At 36.3% G+C, this 19,107-nt stretch overlaps 1 protein-coding gene across 1 annotated transcript in view; it reads right to left on the bottom strand.

The window, feature by feature from the left end:
- Positions 1–19,107, bottom strand: part of TMEM67 (transmembrane protein 67) — a 42,977-nt gene that overhangs the window by 17,592 nt on the left and 6,278 nt on the right. Inside the window, exons 5-18 of the mRNA XM_029223222.1 lie at positions 18,843–18,912; positions 18,676–18,750; positions 13,758–13,820; positions 12,124–12,278; positions 11,901–12,009; positions 10,979–11,065; positions 10,590–10,655; positions 8,748–8,904; positions 8,252–8,375; positions 6,520–6,625; positions 3,760–3,816; positions 2,595–2,693; positions 615–713; positions 273–359 (exon numbers count right to left, since the gene is read on the bottom strand). Of these exons, the coding sequence (XP_029079055.1) occupies positions 273–359; positions 615–713; positions 2,595–2,693; positions 3,760–3,816; positions 6,520–6,625; positions 8,252–8,375; positions 8,748–8,904; positions 10,590–10,655; positions 10,979–11,065; positions 11,901–12,009; positions 12,124–12,278; positions 13,758–13,820; positions 18,676–18,750; positions 18,843–18,912 (1,354 nt within the window). The remainder of the gene's footprint in view (positions 1–272; positions 360–614; positions 714–2,594; positions 2,694–3,759; positions 3,817–6,519; positions 6,626–8,251; positions 8,376–8,747; positions 8,905–10,589; positions 10,656–10,978; positions 11,066–11,900; positions 12,010–12,123; positions 12,279–13,757; positions 13,821–18,675; positions 18,751–18,842; positions 18,913–19,107) is intronic.

The raw sequence follows: 19,107 nt of genomic DNA on the forward strand, positions 1-19,107 counted from the left end.
GCTAAGAGTTCAGCACTTTATCCAGCATGGTACCTTTTACTCTCAATTAACAGGTTAAATTAAATAATAAAAAAATATTTAAGGCAGATCTTCAGAATAAGATATCTATTATAAATAAAAGTAGACTTCCTAGTAAAACAGAATTAATTCATGCTTTCTTCCAAAATTAAACTAAATTTTACACCAAAGATTTTGAAAGCAGTTTAATTTTAAAGACTTATATGCTTATTAGCAGGTCTTTTAAATTCAGTAACCCGTGCTTTGAAACTTACCTTCAGAGCAAAGGCACATCCCACATAAGTAACAAAACGTTCTTCCTGAGCCGGCATTGGTAGCAAAACAGAGACAGACTTCTGTGCCTATGATAAAAATTACGCTGCTAAACATGACCATACAAAGTTTTTACTAAACACAAGTTATAACCCAAAGAAAGCGTAAAAGAGGAAGGTGGTGATGCACTCAATAAACATAGCACACTCAGGGAATGGTGAGTTTAGCATTTGCCCCAATACTCTTGATCAAAAATATCCTCCACTAAAGACAGTTCCTTTATAAAGAAAGCTTACAAGTTATTCAGGTATTGGCACTTAGGTTAAATTCAGAAAATCACTTACTTTGAAGAAAATAAGCCAGTAAAGACCTGTTCCCACAGTGATGATAAAGAAAACATTGGCCAAATCACCAGCATAGTAAACCAAGAATTTCATAACTGTCTGCAATTTAAAAAGAGAATTACAGCCATTATAGACACAATCTATTTATACTATTACTTTTAATAACATGTTATTTACCCAGTTTCTCAAGCTTGAAGCCTTGTTTCATGTATACGTGGATCAGTTAGAAAGACCAACTGCAGCCACTTCCTAGACACCTTTTGGGTCCTAACCTTTTGATCCATTCCCAATAGCCTCTGTCTTATTCAACCCTTCTCATCTTTCACCATCTAAGAAATTTAGAACCGCTTCCTAATTTTCTTCGAGTCTGGAATCCTTCTCTCCAATGTATCCTCTATACTACCATCAGAGTTGGCTTTCTAAAATGTAAATTGGATTGTGTTACTCCCCTTCTTAAAAATGTACAGTGACTCCTTATTAACATATAAATTCCTAACTCACAAGGTCCTCCACAACCTAGACAAAAATTAAATATTTAGCCTCATCTGCCAGTTCCAACCACTTACTCAATAATTAACTATTCCACACTTTCATCTCAAATGTTTTGGGGAATGAAATGGGCACTGATTCTACAAATATTCTTCCCTTTTTATCTCTGGCAAACTCTCATGAGCTCCGAGGGCAGAGACGATGTCTCTCTTTGCTCATTATCACAATCCCCCCAGTGCCTAGCAGAGCACCTGGCACTCAGACAGTAGGCTGTCAGTGACTATCTGTGGAATGCGCAGATAACCCAGCTTAAAGTTCACTTCTCTTGGAAGCTTTTCTTGACTATCCCAGAAAGTAAATCAAGCCCCCCTCCTCTGATTCCTTGGCACATTGGCTCTGGAGTCAGGAAGACATCCCAGCACAAACAAATTTACTACGTGCTTTTCTCATGTTCTTTATCAGTGAAATGGAAATACCACCTATTACTTTGTTGCTATAAAAATTAAATGAATAGGGGCTTCCCTGGTGGCGCAGTGGTTGAGAGTCCGCCTGCCGACGCAGGGGACATGGGTTCGTGCCCCGGTCTGGGAAGATCCCACATGCCACAGAGCGGCTGGACCCATGAGCCATGGCCGCTGAGCCTGTGCATCTGGAGCCTGTGCTCCGCAATGGGAGAGGCCACAACAGTGAGAGGCCTGCGCACCACAGAAAAAAAAAAAAAGTGCCTGGCACATAGTAAATATTCAAAAAATGATAGATAAAAATAAAAACAAACATAAAAAAGATTAATTGAGAAGAGAAACTATAAAGTTAATAGAATAAAATATGGGCGAATACCTTTTTGATCTTGAGATAGGGGAGGCTTTCCTAAATAAGATCCTAAAAGCACATGCCATAATATGAAAACCTACTCAGATGTGACAATATTAAAATCAAGAGTTTCTGTTAAACAAAGTAACACATAGATAAAATAACATATGAATCACTCTTGGAGAATAAATTTCAACATCAAAAACCAAAAGTGGATTTATATTTAGAAAATACATAAAACTCCAAATAAATAAAATATAAAAACTTGTTTAAATAAACAAGAAAAACTGAAAACTTAATTAGAAAAATGGGCAAAGGATACAAACAGGAAGTTCACAGAAGGGGAAACCCAAATGATTAATAAAGCATATGAAGAGTAATCAGAGAAATGAAAATTAAATCAAGAATAACATACTACTTACCCCACCAAATTGGCAAAAAATGGAAAGACTTGAAAAACAGCAAGTATTGGTGAGGACGTGAGGAAACAAGAACAGCTCTGCTGTTGTGTGCAGACTGGCCCACAGCAACGTGGGAGGGAAATGAGCATACACCTCTCATAGTCATATACACCAGAGAAACTCAAGGCAACTTTTGACTCATTCTCTAGCTGTGTTTTATTAGAAGGATATAAAATAGCCAAAAGATAAAAATATACTTAAAAAATTCCTATGATCATACCTGTAAATCGATCATGGGACTCCCAATGCGTCTCTTCCAACCTGCTGTCTTCAAAAGAGACAATAAAACAGCTAGTCCACCCAACACACCCAAAGCAATCTAAAGGAAAAAAAAAATTGGAATTTATGCAATTTCATAATGTAATTTCATCCATGTTCAAAGATACTGTAAATAGAAAGTAAGGAAGTACTCAAAAAATGGTGGTGGAAGGTGGCTAAAAGGACATAGGAGCCAAATCTAAGGAACTCCCAATGGTCAAATCTGGGACAATTTGAGCAAGAAAATAGACAGTAATGAATTATTATTGCTAGAATAAATAAATATCCATGAGTCCATACTGATTTAAATAAATAATTGAATAAATAAATCAATATGGACAAAGGGACAGTCCCTCCTTATAGCAGAACTTGAATTAACAAATATAGAAGAAAAGATGGAAATACACAATCACCATCAGACAAATGTCACAGTAACACTTTTTACTGGCAAGAATTAACAATGGGTGCTAAAATTAGAGGGCAAAAGAATAATGAGGAGCAGGATATTTGCATAATCTCAAGTATCTCCTCACAAGATACAAGATACTTATTAATTGTACGTGGAAAAATACAGTGGAGAACTCTGTGGACACCATCTTAGCCATATGATCGAAGGTGACATCACTGTTAATAAGATACAGTGACATCAAGTATCTTCTGATATGATTTGCTGAGAAGGGTACAACATCATTTCTGTGGCATTTGTGCTAAAACTACCTTTAATCATGGGAAAATATCAGATAAACCCAACTGAGGTCCAAAATACCAGTGTCAGTCATGAAAGACAAAGAACGACAGAGCACCTGTCACAGATCTAAAGATACACACGATGGCTAGAAGTAATATGTGACCCTGGACTGGGTCCTAAAACAGAAGAAGGATAGTGAAAAAAATCTGTAAAATCCGAAGAGTATTTAGATTAGTTAACAGATTAGGACTACATCAATATTAATTTTCTGATTAACATCACTGTACTACCATCATGTAAGATGTTAACATTAGGGGAGGCTGGGTGAGGGATATATGGCAAATCTCTCTATTTTGACAACTTTCCTGTACATGTAAAAACTTTTTTTTTAATTAAAAAATATACTGTAAGTATTTTTAACAGGTTAAAATAAACTCACATCTGTCTGGACATGTGCTTCTCCTTGATCCATTTCATATGTGACCGAGAAAGAAACCTGATATTTAAAAGAAAGTGAATTAGCCATACTGAAGTTATATAATACAAACCTACTTTTACTAGAAAAATACATTTGTAACTGAATTTTACCATAAATGCCATACTTTTGAACTATCAATGTTACTAGAGTTGACCCTTATTTGTATCAATACATAAATGAATACGCTCTTGGGAATTATTCATGCTACTTTAAACATCCCTTTTGAACACATGTTAAAGAAAGAGGGCTCCATTAGGAGCTAGGTTAGGTCCATTAATAGCAGTCAAGCCAAATTAACCATATTTCATTTTCTGATAGGTTTCTGTAACTGAGGAGTGTGACTGATCTTACATATCAAGAATTCAGCAACTGGCTAAACAATCACAGCCTAAGATGGCAGATTAATCAAAGGGCTGAACAAGAATCTTAGGGATACCATTATATTGAGACAGTAGAAAGAAGAACCAGTAAAGGGTTAAGAGAAACAGGGGTATGTGAAGTAGGAGAGGGAAGATACCTAAGTCTTAGCAAGGTCATAAACAGGGAGTTTCAAAAAGGAGGAGGTCACCAGTAGTGTCAAATGTTGTACAACTGGCCCTTGAACAATGCAGGGGTTAGGGACGCCAACCCCTGTGCAGTCAAAAATCCAGATAGAACTTTAGAATTGCCCCTCCGCATCCATGGATTCAACCAACTTCATGTAGTGTTGTGGTACATATTGAGTGAAGAAAAAAAAAAACCCATGTATAAGTAGACCCATGCAGTTCAAACTCATGTTGTTCAAGGGTCAACTGTATAAGTGTCAAGTTAAAGAAATAAAGCCAGTGTATGTGGAATTCATTGCTGACTTCATGAAACAGGTTTTCAAAGAAGCAAATGGCAAGAGTAAAACTGCAAATGATGAAAGAGTAAATGGTTGGGAAATCAAGGAAAGACACACGATAGCAAGCTGTACAGTTGGCAGAGTTGATGGATGATTTTACTGTTTGGTTATGTTAGTTTGTTTTTAAGATGGGGCAACCTGAAGGGTATTATAAGCAAAGGAAAGGGACCAGCAGAGAAGCTGGCTGAATAAAGGGTTGTGGGTGAAACAGGATACTGGAGGAAGTACCCTAAACAAGTACAGGTTGAAAATTAGCTTAAGAAAGTGGGAAGGGTCCTTTTTTCTTAGAAATAGCAACAGGAGTTAGGAAAGATAATGAAACAGAGATACTTAAGTATTAAAGAGGAAATCTGAAGGAATTCATATTGGATGGTTTTGATCTGCTCAGTAAAATACCAAGATAGGTTATTTGTCTTTGGTGAGAGAGCAGAGATGTAGCTGGATACTTAAAATGAATGTAGAACTTTTACAATAGCTGTCATGAGAAATTAAGAAATGATGAAAGAACTGTACATTCTACAATTAGAATGAATTTGAGGTGGACTTCCTCAATATGGTTTTATGATTCTCTCAACTTTTTTTCCAATTTGTCAAGACTTAGTTTAGAATATTTTGGACAAGAAAAATATTTAAAGAAAACACCCAGAAGTGTTTTATGTTAAGATAAATATATTCTTGACTACCCAAGAATGACCATTCCAGGAAGACATAAACCAGGCAGTCTTTTGTTGTTACTAAGCATGTTTCTGGATTTTCTTCTCCTCTCACTATAATGTATACAAATACAGGCAATCGAAGCTAATTTTAACATAAAATCAGGTAATACAAATGAGGATGTGAAATCTTTCAGAGAAAAGTTATTTATGTGCCTACTTTTCACTTAACGAAAGCCTGAATCCAATAGTAGCTGAGCACACGTACAAGTGCAACAGAGAGGCCAAAAGCACTGGCTGAAGAACTAGAATTTTAAAATCAGAAAAGTAAAATAATAGAAATTAAAAGCTATTAGTGAGTCTTGGAGTAAGGAATGCTCACCTTCCAATTCTCATGTTTCTGGAGAGGACAGGGAATGAGGAAGAAGTATAGAAGGATTGGCCTGCTTTTGATCTCTATCCTCTCTCATTTACCCCTCATCAAAGCAGGGATGCTTCATCTGCCTGGCGAGGTAGAAAGGAGGAACTGTGTCGTGCAGCTCGGCCTTTCCCAGGCTCATTCTCTTTGGTGTAGCCCGTTTTCAGTGTGTACATGGTATCGCTTCCATATACAGGTCCTGCCAGGCAGGGGAGGATTTTAGTTCTGTGGTTAAACTTAACTGAGCTGGGAAATAGCAGAAGACTAATTGGCTGCAGGTCCAAACTGCATTCTCTAGCTCACTTTAGCGCTACTAGTTATAAAGCTGATAATTTGATTCTCTTTCTGCCTGTTGAATTGTGTCTCTATCAAGTGGGCAAGACTGGTAAGAAGAGGAACACACATGCCCACTTAAGGTTTGAGTTCCTGGTTTAGTTAGTCAAGGAGGCAAAATCTTAACAGAAGCAAGGTGGCCGAAGAGGATGGGAGCAGATGCTGCATGGGTCAGCATACCCCAGGATACTGACAGGGAGGCCCAGCTGCTGGTGACGCTGTCTACTGACAAACATAATCCTTGCCTTTTTATACCCAGGATCCATAAGAACTCACCTCTTACCACTATTAGTAAAAAATAATTAAGTCTTGACTATATAAAGTGCCATGTTTATTTAAAACTTTAAAAAGGACTAATTGTCTTTTGATCATAACACAAACTCTATCAGCATTATACGAACACATAGAGAGGCAATGATTAGGAAGGAACTCACCTTCACAGACTGGCTGTTGGGATCTTTGATATCAATGTCACTGTAGGCAATGGTAATTAAGGGAGGGTAGATATTTCCATTTTTTGTGTTGGGTACAAGGCGGATACTGTTTAAAAGAAAATTCATTTTTAGTTATAAATACATCTAGGCCCTTAAACATAAATTTAACTTATTGTTTCTTCTGAATTGGATATGGATAGTCTTGGTGATCTCAGAACTACCAGTTACTAAAAACTAGAGGTCAAACATAAACTAATGGTAACAACATAGGCTATTTGAAGTGGTCAGAACTTTATATTGAAATATAACCTCTGAGACAAATTAGAAACTCTTGTTGATCTAGGTCCTATGAAGTTTACAAATGAAATCAGTGAAGTACTGTGCACCACTTTTGAGGACTACTCAAAAGAGAAGTGTTACATGAAGCCTAGAGGAAGGCAGATAATATCCTAATTTTCAAAGAAGATGAATTCTTAACAAAATACTGTGTCATATCTAATACTGTTTAGGGCACATAATGGGGTACATTTTGCTGAATTCAATGCATTAGTAATGTAGTTTGTAAACTCAGAAAGGAAAATGCCAAGCACCAGTGGCCAGCATAGTTTCTCCAAGAGCAAATCAGGCGTGACTAGTTTCAATTTCGTTTTCACTAGGGATACTACATTAGATTGAGGGACTGCTAAAAACAGCACAGTTGGGTTTCAGCAAGGTATATGACAAAACTTCTGTACTGCCTACCTGATAAGATTATCATAAAAATCAAAGTGAAAAAAATAATGTATGTTGAAGTGCCAGAAAGAAGATGGTGTTGATTTTCATCAGTGTATTCAAGGTGCACATCATAAAATATTGGAGTGGGAAGGCTGGTTAAGGTCTCAGAGATAGGAATCTCACACTGGAGAAGACGCATGAGGGCTGCAAGGCACTACCCTAAGGCAGGGTCATCATTAAAGTATCCTAGGAAGGGACTTCCCTGGTGGAGCGGTGGTTAAGAATCCGCCTGCCAATGCAGGGGACACGGGTTCGATCCCTGGTCCGGGAAGATCCCACATGCCGCAGAGCAACTAAGCTCGTGCGCCACAACTACTGAACCTGTGCTCTAGAGCCTGCGAGCCACAACTACTGAGCCTGTGTGCCACAGCTACTGAAGCCCGCACACCTAGAGCCTGTGCTCCACAACAAGAGAAGCCACTGCCGTAAGAAGCCTGCGCACCACAATGAAGAGTAGCCCCCGCTCGCTGCAACTAGAGAAAGCCCGTGCACAGCAAGGAAGACCCAACACAACCAAAAATAAATAAATAAATTTATTTTAATAAAAAAGTATCCTAGGAAGAGTGAGGTGTTGATAATTAATGAGGGCCAACCTAGAACAGTAGCTGTTAAAGGAGATGGAGCCGCAGGAGGCCTGCCTATTGCAATCACCTGGCAGGCTCTAACATACCTGCTTCAGCCCACTGATCTTCACTTTCCCCCTCTCAACCAATTCTAATTTAGCAGGTCTAGAGTGGGCCTACAATATGAATTTTGGCAAAAGTCCTTAATCTCTTCTGACGTAATTTTCCCCTCTATTAGTGTATCCCAATCTATCGGGACATCTAAAAACACAGTATGTATTGTTCCAGTTCAGGTGTTCTTATTGTTTTCACCTGATAATTACAGGTCAATACTTTCACTACCACGTTTTCCCATATACTCCAAGCCTCATTTAGTGCATTAGACGTTTGTTTACCTCAGTGATATTTGGGTAGCAACTCGAATTAATCTTGGCTGACTTCCTAAGTCATTTTCTCTTCCACTTAGTGCATCCACTAAGAAAATGCGCCGAGTCAGAAGCCACTTGCCAGAGCTACTGTCTTTTATAATGATAAAAAAAAAGAGATGGCATTTAAAAAATATCTTCAATTCTTCAAGATGGCTCTCAAGGAGAACTTTTTCCATTCTACTAATTTTTCTATTAAAATTAGCCCTGATTTTACAGTTCTACTAATTTTTCTCAGGATACACTTTTAGCAATAACATAATTTCTTAGTAATAAGCCTGATATATTTAGTAAAAATTTCTAAATATACCAGCAACCTTACTGTTTTAGGCATGCTATATAGAAATTTATACTCAGAGAGAATCTATGACCATTCTTATAATCTGTGATTTATTAAATTATCATGTTGGTTGACTGGTTAATTGATTTCAGCTCAGAGAAAGAGTGGTATGTATGGACGCCTTACCTTGGTTCACAAATATTTTATTGTGCTGAAGATTTAAGTTTAACACAGGCACAGCCCAAATATATTGGTGTTGATTTTCATCAGTATATTCAAGGTACACATCATAAAATGTAGGCATGGGGAAGTCAGTTAAGATCTTAGAGATAGGAATCTCACACTGGAAAAGAAAACGAAAAATGAAAGTATCCAAACTGAAAATTAGAAAGCATATTTATTATCTTTAAAAGTTTTTTTTAATTGTAAAATGAAATATCTTTCAGTTACCTTGTTTATCCACATTTCCATGTGTCTTTCAAAACATGAATACTATGTATGATTCTTTTATAAGGGCCAAAATAACTAACAGTAAAGAACCACCTGGATCTTGTCCTACAACCCATTCATTCTCAACAGTAAGTGTACAGTGAAAAGGTTTAAAAACTCCTATCCTATGGGATGAGGTCCCAACTCTTTCTCCTGATGTACACTGCTGTTTATGATTTGGCTCCCCTTAACAGAGCCAGCTTTATCTCCCACTGCTCCCTCTCTGTCTATGGTCCAGTCACACTAATCTACTTACAGTCTCTAAATATGCTATGCTATTCTACATCTCTCTGACATTGCAAATGGTGTTTCTGCTTGAAATTCCCTTCCTCACTGTGCTCTCCTGGCAAACTCATATTCATTCTACAAGCTCAAGTATCACTCACTCTGTAAAGCCTTTCCATATTTCCCTAGGAACTGCTAATGAACCCTCCTTTGGACCAACATGGTACCTTGTTCATATCTATAGAACAACACATCACATTCTTTGCAATTCTTTGTCTGTCTATATAGCTGTTTTCTCTACTAGGCTATGAACTCCTTGAGAGGCAACCAGGTTCAATGGAAAAACCATGATTTTCAAGCCTAACAGAACATTTACTTGATGCAACACCTTGAGTAAATTACCTAATCTTACTGAGCACCATTTCCTCATTCATAACACACAAATAATATGTATTTCACATAGTTATTTCATGGATCAGATGAGATAAAAATGATAAAATGCTGAGCAGACAGCAGCGGGCATTTAACAAGTGTTGATTCTCCTGGCCCAAGGTAGACACACAATAGCATTTTTTTAAAATAACACAGAAGTCATTTCTGATAATAAAAGTAAATTCACATTCATGATAGAAAATTTGGAAAATATAAAAAAGAGAGAAAATCACCTGTAATCCCACCATTCAGAGATAACCACTGTTAAAAATGTTTATCTTCTTCTAATCTCTTTTCCCTGATAGTATTTTTCATTGTGGTTTTAACAAAACTGGAAGCACAGTTTTGTTCTATGGTGTACGTATATGCATTTTATCAAGAAGTATTTTTGTAGACTAGTGAATTTCTTTCAAACGTTTAATGGCTCATAATATTCCTTTGTACCATACTGTAGTTTTAAAATGCATCACCAAAGGAAGGAAGGTCAGGGAGGGAGGCAGGGAGGAAAGCATGGAAGGAGAGAAAAGGAAAGCATTTTTATTTGTTTCTGGAGGGTAGAGGGAGGAGGGAGTGATAACACTTTATTGTTCATTAAAAATGAAGTAATACTTTTGCTTTATTCTAAAATGCTCAAAAGTAGAGATTATTTTTATGACCTATATGCCTAGAAGTAAATAAACAACTGATGATGATGTTTAAGACTCTATCTATGACAAGGTACTCTTTTCATGCTGATTAGATTAATAAAAACTATATCAATCGGTGAAATTATTCATTACTACAAAAAAATTTCCCATTTCAAAAATTCAAAGATATTCCAAATATTGCTGATGTGAAAAAATGAAGCTAAAGTACAGACTGCTTAAAATAGTTCCAACTTACATTCTGCTGATAGGTTGTTCCAAAGGAATAAGCAGCATTTAATCTTGTCTCTGTGTCTGGACAAAGCTACAGCAAAAGAATACAACTGATAAATATCTCTCACAAATGTTTTCTTTGCTTATAGTCAAGGGTTATCAACACTCAACAGGGACTTATACTTTATATAATACTCATTCAATGTATTAAGGGAATGAAAAGTTAAGGGAGCATCTTTGTTATAAGTCATAACTTAAAGTAGTTTTAAGAAATTCCAATTTAAAACACATGAAAAAAATCAACTCTACCAAGCAACCAATGCTCTATCCAAGCAATAATCTAGTTTTTTTCTCATCTTTGCCTCAGTCAAAAATAAGACACGTTAGGAATCCTCTAGCTAGAATCATACTCACCTGTAAAACACCTCCTTCTAAAGTTTGCCACTTGAGAAAATTTCCTTTTACATCATAAGAAGCAGCAACAAACTTAAGTTTTGTATTCTGATTAAAGAAAAACAAGAATAAAATAATGTCACATACTCTGAACCTCTATAAATATATATATTACATATAACAGTCTATACAAACTTTCAGAGTTTAGACTTCCAGAGTATATATTCAGTAAAATAGTCTATAAAATTTTTTTCATTGTTGATTGATCTTTTCTTTTTCCAGAGATCAAATATTGAATTTAACTATGTTTACTTTGAAGCAACATTAAACTAAGTATCTCTATGATTAAACACACCAAAATAAATGGACTGGGTTTTCGCACAAAAACTATTATTTCAGAATTGAGAGGCAGTGCTGGTGACAGATAACTTCTTTTGAAACCTGTTAAATGTGTGTGTGTTTGTGTGTGTGTGTGTGTGTGTGTGTGTGTGTGTGTGTGTGTGTGTGTGTATGGGGGGTGAGTAGGGGAGGGAAAAATCTGTTCTTTCATTCTAGAAGGTCAAAAAGTTGAGGTAAGAATTTGGAGCTGTGAAGTGCTAAGGAAAGGCATAAGAATCCCAGTCAATCTTTGGAAGCCCTTTTTAAACATGTGGAGATACAGGACAGAGATGGCCTTGCATTTGGTGATGAAAACTGTCCTTCCCAACCCCACAAGTACTACTTGCTGCCATACGATGCCATACGACATAATCCAGAGGTATCATGTACTCAAGTAAGGCAGCTAAACTTTATATTTTTAGTTCCTCAGCAGCTAATATTTAGATTTAGTTTAGTAATTAAATTTTTAAAAGCCTATCAAGAATTATGACTAGTAATATTCTTGTTACCTTTTAAAATTGTAAATCAAAATGTAGTTATCCTTTAATAATATAGTGACTTGTACCTGGTTTTCCCCTTTAAAACTGAAATTTGTAGGAAGAGGTGTAGTACTGAGTACTTGAGGTGCTAATCCTAGCTGGTCTCCATAGAACAGCCATGGAAGATTCTGTCTCCTATAAACAATCACAATTGTTTTAGTAATGGGGAACAATTCTTAATATGTATTTGTGAAAGTAATTGCATTGAATTTCGTCAAAATGATGGTTCGTCAATTAGAATAGCCTTACCAAAATGAAACAGAATGAACAGTGCCCAGTCCAGCAGTATTTTCAAAGATAAACTGAAACAGTCGACATGCATCAAAAGTGGTAGAGTCATAAGAATTCATATTCATCACACACATATTTCCAAGAGCTTGGCAAGATGTTAGATTGGCATACACCTACAAGAGAGCAATGACAAGGAAATGTATGGACTTTAACATCCTAAGCAAAAGCTGACATAAAAATTATGCTTGGTTTTAACTTTACCTATTCTGCAAATTCTTTTTTTGGATATTCTTTTGCTTTTAATACCTTTCCTCTAATTTAAGTAGAAAAGAACTTTCTATATGGCAGATAATTTGTACATTTTAACTGTAAATTTTAGGTGGAAATATAAAGACAAGCAATTAAAAGAAGAACAGCATGACATTTAAAAAAACTATTATGCAGAATAATTATTTTTGAAAGAATAATAATTTGTTCCTATATTAGAGCTTATGCATATAAATCTAATCCATTTTAAGTAATTTGTTTATGAACAGCAAAATAAGATCATTTGTTGAGTTTGCCCCTCAAACTTCTTTTTCAGTTTTCCCTTTCAGGAAAAGACCACTCCATTTTTAGTTATTCAAATAAAAATCACTGCAGTAATATTCTTTCTCTCCCTTCTTGTATCCAGCTCATCATTAAATCCTATTGGCTCAATCTTCAAAGTATATCCAGAAGCTAAACATTTCTCACACTTCCATGGCACCACCCTTGTCCACGAGTCCACTTTCTCTCACTTGGATTACTCTAATGCTCTCCTAAATGGTCCCCCCGCTTCTGTCTTTGCCCCAACAAAATGTGCTCTCCATATTAGAGTGATCTTTTCAAAACCTGAGGTCAACCATTGTCTTCCTTTGCACAAAATCCTCTACATCCCTTCCAGTAAACTCCAAGTCCTCACCATAGTCACTCCCTTCACCCGTGAACTCATCTCTCCACTTTCCCTGCTCACTCTGCTCTAGCCACTCAGGTCTCCTTCCTGTTTCTTTAGCATGAACACCAGAGAACTTCTGCTTTGGGACCTCCGCACTTGCTGTAGTCTCTGCTTAGAATACTCTTCCCCTAGATATTTACAAGGCTCTCTTCTACTTCCTTCAGATCTTTACTCAAATATCACGCTCCCAGAGATGCCTGTCCTGACCACCCTCCATAAAATAGCACCACCTTCCACTCTCTATGCTCTTTATCCTGATTTATTTGTCTTTATAGCACTTAGCACCACCTAACATTTACTTACAATATGATTCCACGAGGGATTTTTTTCTGCCTTTTCCTGAAATAGATAACTTAAAGATTTGAGAACAGGGCCTGGCATACAGTAGGTCATCAATAAACATTTACTAAATGATAGTATGAATCCGTTTCCCCTAACATTCAATTTCTGCTGAATAAGTTTGGACACATTCAAATTACGAATAATGAAATGTGAAATGAATAACATTTTCTTTAGTATTCTCTTTCAGTCCACTTAGAAAGGGTTTATTTTTCTTATAGAAAATGACCAAGGAGATATATCTACTTAGAGAGAAAAGTTTTATTAAGTGGGGAAAAAAATGGTATCACAATTCTTTGAAATGGAATAAAATTATTTTCTAGAAATTCAGACATACCCAACAAGCAGCTGCTGCCGATCGCAAATACTCTGCAAACCATTCTGAAGTGAAAGACACGCCCTGTAAACACGAAGATGAATTTTAGTTTTAAGTTCAAATAGAAATTCCTTAACCCTACACTGTTTGGAAGACATTAATATGCATACTGCTGCGTCGGAAATAACTAACATAACTTTCTCAATATTATCAGAAAAATAGATTCTAATGGCAATATAAGAATTAATTCTAAGCAATGTCAGTAATTACAAATAGGACTGAATTACAAAATCACATCACTTAGGCAAAGGATATAAGGAAACAAAGTATGTCTATAAGCAAAAAAAAAAAAAAAACAAACAACAAGAAAACACTATTATGCCCATTTCACTAAAACAAAAATCAAAGTGCAAAAAAATAAAAGAAAAACTAGATTCTGACTTAGTATTGGTTAATATTTGCTGATTTAGGATTATTACACTGTATTAAATTGGCAAGTAATAAAAAAGAAATATTTGTGAATGATTTCTGAGCAACTGGAGACTGGGGATATACAGAGTAACTAATATGTAAAATCTCCAAAGTGGTGATTCTCAAACAATGATGGGTATCAGAATCAACTGTGGAAGTTCCTAAAAACAGAAAATGCTTGGCTTCATTCTAAACCAAATGAAACAGAATGTCTAGCATGAGACCAAGGCATACATGTGCTCTGAAAGCTGCAGATACAAGCCTCTAGTTAAGCACCACTGCTGTAAAGTTCATCTGCATATCTTGCTAAAAAATGAGACACCGAGAAGCACCATTCAGAATAAATTCTCTGAACATGGACAATGGAGATAAAACCAAATTATATGAATCGTGACACCACAACTGTCAAAGAAATCTAAAATAAAATTATGAGTCACTTCATTATTCATTATTTTCATCTCTTCAATAAGCAAAAATTCTCATTTTGTAAGAAAAAAACCTATGCATAGAAGGTTGACTAACACACACAAAAAAGCTGAGCAAAAATGGAAAGCAATAACAACAGTACTGGCAAATGCATGTAAAATGAAGCCACAGACAATGCCAGTGATAAAGTTGTATGATCCTTTGTAAAACAATATCCACGGAATTTTTAGAAACACTTAGGAAATTTGTCTTAAGGCAATAATCTCTCCAAAAGGAAAAACACATCTTTGTGCATAAAATGGTTGACAGCAATATTATTAATAACAGAAAACCTAAATAGTCAATAGACATACGATTACATGAATTTCAATGCATAAACTAGAGTATTACGTGACTATTTAAAATTATAATTACATTGGTTGAGCCTGGAACACAGTATAGAGAAACTAAGGTAGTGCCTAAAGACTGAAAGAGACATGTCAAAATAACACAGGGGCTATACCAAAGGGAAGTCCAAATTTGAGGCAATTTGAGCTTTGAAAAGAAGAGTAACAGTGACAGATTATAACACACTCATGATACCTGGAGTTAGTAAAGCTAAAAAAAAATAAAAGCACAGAGAGAAAAGAAAGCACTCTTTATAGAAGACTGCTAACTAAAAATATAAAGGGAACAACAGAATTGTGAAATCATTTTGAAATAACCAATTTAATAATTGATTCAGGTAAGGTTCATCAATGGCTGCTAAAACAGATATGTACATAGTCTCAAAGTAAAATCTCAGACTAACTTATTAGTCACAGTACCTTTCCAATGGAGAGAAGTGGCAGACAGCACCATGACCAGGCAGTCAATTTAGCATCACCACTAACTGGACATCCTGACCTTATGTGCTCCTTGTTGATGCAATGGGCTATTCCCAACACCTATATCATATTTTTGCAAAAAGACATTTCACTGAGTCTAATCATGAGAAAAATACAGAGTGTGGGATGCTCTACAAGAAAGCTGGCCTTGACTCTCCAAGAGTCAATGCAAAAACAAAACAAAACAAAACAAAAAGCCGAAACAAAAAACCCAAAAAGCAAAATAGAACAAGGGTCTCTCTGTTCTAAATTAAAGGAGACTAAAAAGATTAACTCAGTGCGGGGTCTTTCACTGATCCTGGGTCCCCCTTGCCAAAAAAAGTGGGGAGGGATAAAAGACTTTATTGAAACAAGTGGGGAAATTTGGGTATGAACAGTATATCAGGTAATTCTATTATATTAATTTTAATCTTATTAGGTGTGATACCAGAAAAATGCCCTTGTTCTTAGGAGCTACATAATAAAGTATTTAGGAGTGAAATGTTATATAGCTACAAATTATTTTCAAGTGGCTCAGAAAAAAATATGGATGTGTATGTGTGCATATGCATACGTTCACATACACAGAGAGAGATAAAGCAAATGTGGCAAAACATTAATAATTGGTTAAACTACTAAAAGATACATGCACAGTTATTATTTTTTTCAACTTTTCTGCAACTTAAAAATTTTTCAAAATTAAAGTTGGGAAAACAAACCAAGATATAAGCTGTTTTTGGAAAAAGGGAATGGGAAGACACTGATTCATATATTTGGAAAGTTTTTATTGATTGGTATATTACTTGAGGAGGATTGGCTGTCTCTTATACAATTATATAAAACTATAGGATAAATACAGAAATAGTTATAGACATGTGTATGTATATACATAATGTGTGTATATATTTTCTAGCTATGTCTGCTAAAGAGGGCATACTAAGCATGGTAAGCTTGGTTTCTAAGTATTATCCTTAAGAGCTTCTTAGAGAAATAACTGTTTCCAGGGCTGAAGCAGGAAAAGTACAAGATGAGCCTGGAAATCTTATTGTGCCAGAAAGTAAGGAAATGCTCAAAGAATGATAGAGGTACGTCAAAAAGACATAGGAACCAACTCAACGGGGCTTCTAATAATGGCCAAATCTATGACAATTTGAGCACCAAAACAAATAATAAATATACTGGATCATAAAACATGAATAAAATAGGAACCCACAAATCCATACTGTCCTTACTGAACAAATAAATGTATAAAGGTGAGGAAGGGAAAATTCCTTACAGTAGAACATTAATAATGTGGAAGGAATGATAGAAACATTTGGCAACCATCATACTAGTGGTTGATGAAGGCAACTGACATCAGTGGAAACTAAAGCTACTTACTTCAGAGAAGGTTTAGAGAAGAAGAAATGTAACCTTGGAAATTCTCCTCAAAAATACTACCAAATACAGGGGCTTCCCTGGTGGCGCAGTGGTTGAGAGTCCGCCTGCCGATGCAGGGGACACGGGTTCGTGCCCTGGTCCGGGAAGATCCCACATGCCGCAGAGCGGCTGGGCCCGTGAGCCACGGCCGCTGAGCCTGCGCGTCTGGAGCCTGTGCTCCACAACGGGACAGGCCACAACAGTGAGAGGCCCGCGTACCGCAAAAAAAAAACAAAAACTACCAAATACAAAGAGAAAATGGTAACTTAATAGCAGATGTGGTGAGTTTACAGCAGGGGCTGATGGTTAGGTTGACACCACCAGTGGTGGGACAGATGGACAACATGTGTCTCCTGATGTGACGCAATGGATTGAGAAGAGCACAACATCTTTTTTGTGGTTTCCTGCCAGGCATGTCCTGATTATGAAAAAAAACTGGATGGACCCAGGTTGAGGGTCACCCTCTGGATTGTAAGGCCTGTAGTCTTCAAAACTGTCAAGGTAGGGGACTTCCCTGGTGGCCTAGAGGTTAGGATTCTGGGTTTTCACTACTGTGGCCCAGGGTTCAATCCCTGGTCAGGGAACAAGATCCTGCAAGCCATGTGGCATGGCCAAAAAAAAACCATAGTAAAATGACAAAACTGTCGAGTTCATGAAAGGCAGGGAAAGACTGAGGACCTGTTCCAGACTGGAGGAGACTGAAGGGGACGTGACCTCTAAATGACTGGTAATCTGAGACCAAATATGAAAAAGAGACATTGTTGGAATTTTTGGCAAAATTATTTTTACTTATTTTGAAAAGGAAAACATGAAAATTAAAGGCCTGCAAATTTGATAATGGTATATGTCACCATAATCAGAGACTGGAGAAGAATGCCCCAGAAAACATGAATCTTACTACAAACGAGCCAATATTTGGATGATCTTAAGCTCCCTATGTATATGTCTATTTTAGTGTTTGTTTTTCTGCAAATATTTGGTACTTGCCTATAATCCCACAAGACTATACTGGAGGAGAGGAATTTTTGCTTTATTCATGAGGATTCCAGATTCCACCCTCATCACGGCTATCCTTACAGCCCCCCTAGTCACTCCCATTTATTCAGTGATGATTGTAGCAACCAGATCCTAGCCTATCCACACAAGCTCTACTCATTAACTGACTCCTAGTTAGTCATCTAACTCCTATTCTCTTGGACTGATGACCTCTTCAGTTCCAATTCATCCACTTCCCATTTTACATCCCAGATCTTGTTATCACCAGATTCTGTTGCAAAAGCTCTATCTGCCATCACACTCTCATCTATAAACAAGGAACTTGGCCGGATACAAATAATCCTCAAATCTCCAGTGACTACCATGTACAGGCTCTGGGAGGTAGGTATTATTATACCCAACCTACAGACAATAAAACTGACGTTTAGAAAGTTCAAAGGTATAAAACTAATGACTGGTAAATCCAGGGTTCAAACCTAGAGTCTCTGGTGCTCTTAACTATATTATACTGCATTCTTTATAGGATCTATAAAAGACCTTTCCAGCTTAAACATTCTGAGATCCACTGAAAAAGAAATGAGCTAAGGTAGAGAAGAGAGCAAACTGTACTTATAAATTATAATGCTGAGTTGTTGTCTAATGTTTCTTATTGACTGATCATTTCTATTTTAAAGTGATTTACACATAAATGTTTCTCATTTTAGCCCCAAATTAATTACCAAAGGAAGAAATGCAGAAATATCCTTAACAATAGAACAAAAAAAAAACTGAAGCATACTCACAAGATCTCCATAACGTGCAGCTGAAATCATACGTGGAGGGAAATTCCCTGTGCTGCTGAAACATAATCCCCCTGTCTTCATTAATAAATAAGAAAAAAAAAAGTTTATGGAAGAATATAAGTAATTTAATTTAAAAGTATATACATTACCAATTTGATTAGACTTACTAAAATGTTAGGTTCTGAACACACACAGGACCTGCTGGTATTAATGAATGTTGGTTCACATTGGACACACCTGTCAATATAACAAAAATAATTTGTTAAATGTTAATAAATTACACTAGCCCTAATTTAATTGAGAACTTGTCTTCCTAACTGATTATATTAGAATAGATTCATTCAACTAAGCAATTACTTGTAATAAAGTAAACATATTAAAAGTATTAATGCTGATATACTACTCTTCGTATTACAAGGCAAGGTATAAATA

The sequence above is a fragment of the Monodon monoceros genome, unplaced genomic scaffold, assembly GCF_005190385.1.
Source record: "Monodon monoceros isolate NGI ecotype Baffin Bay Population unplaced genomic scaffold, NGI_Narwhal_1 Super_Scaffold_14, whole genome shotgun sequence".
NCBI lineage: Eukaryota > Metazoa > Chordata > Mammalia > Artiodactyla > Monodontidae > Monodon > Monodon monoceros.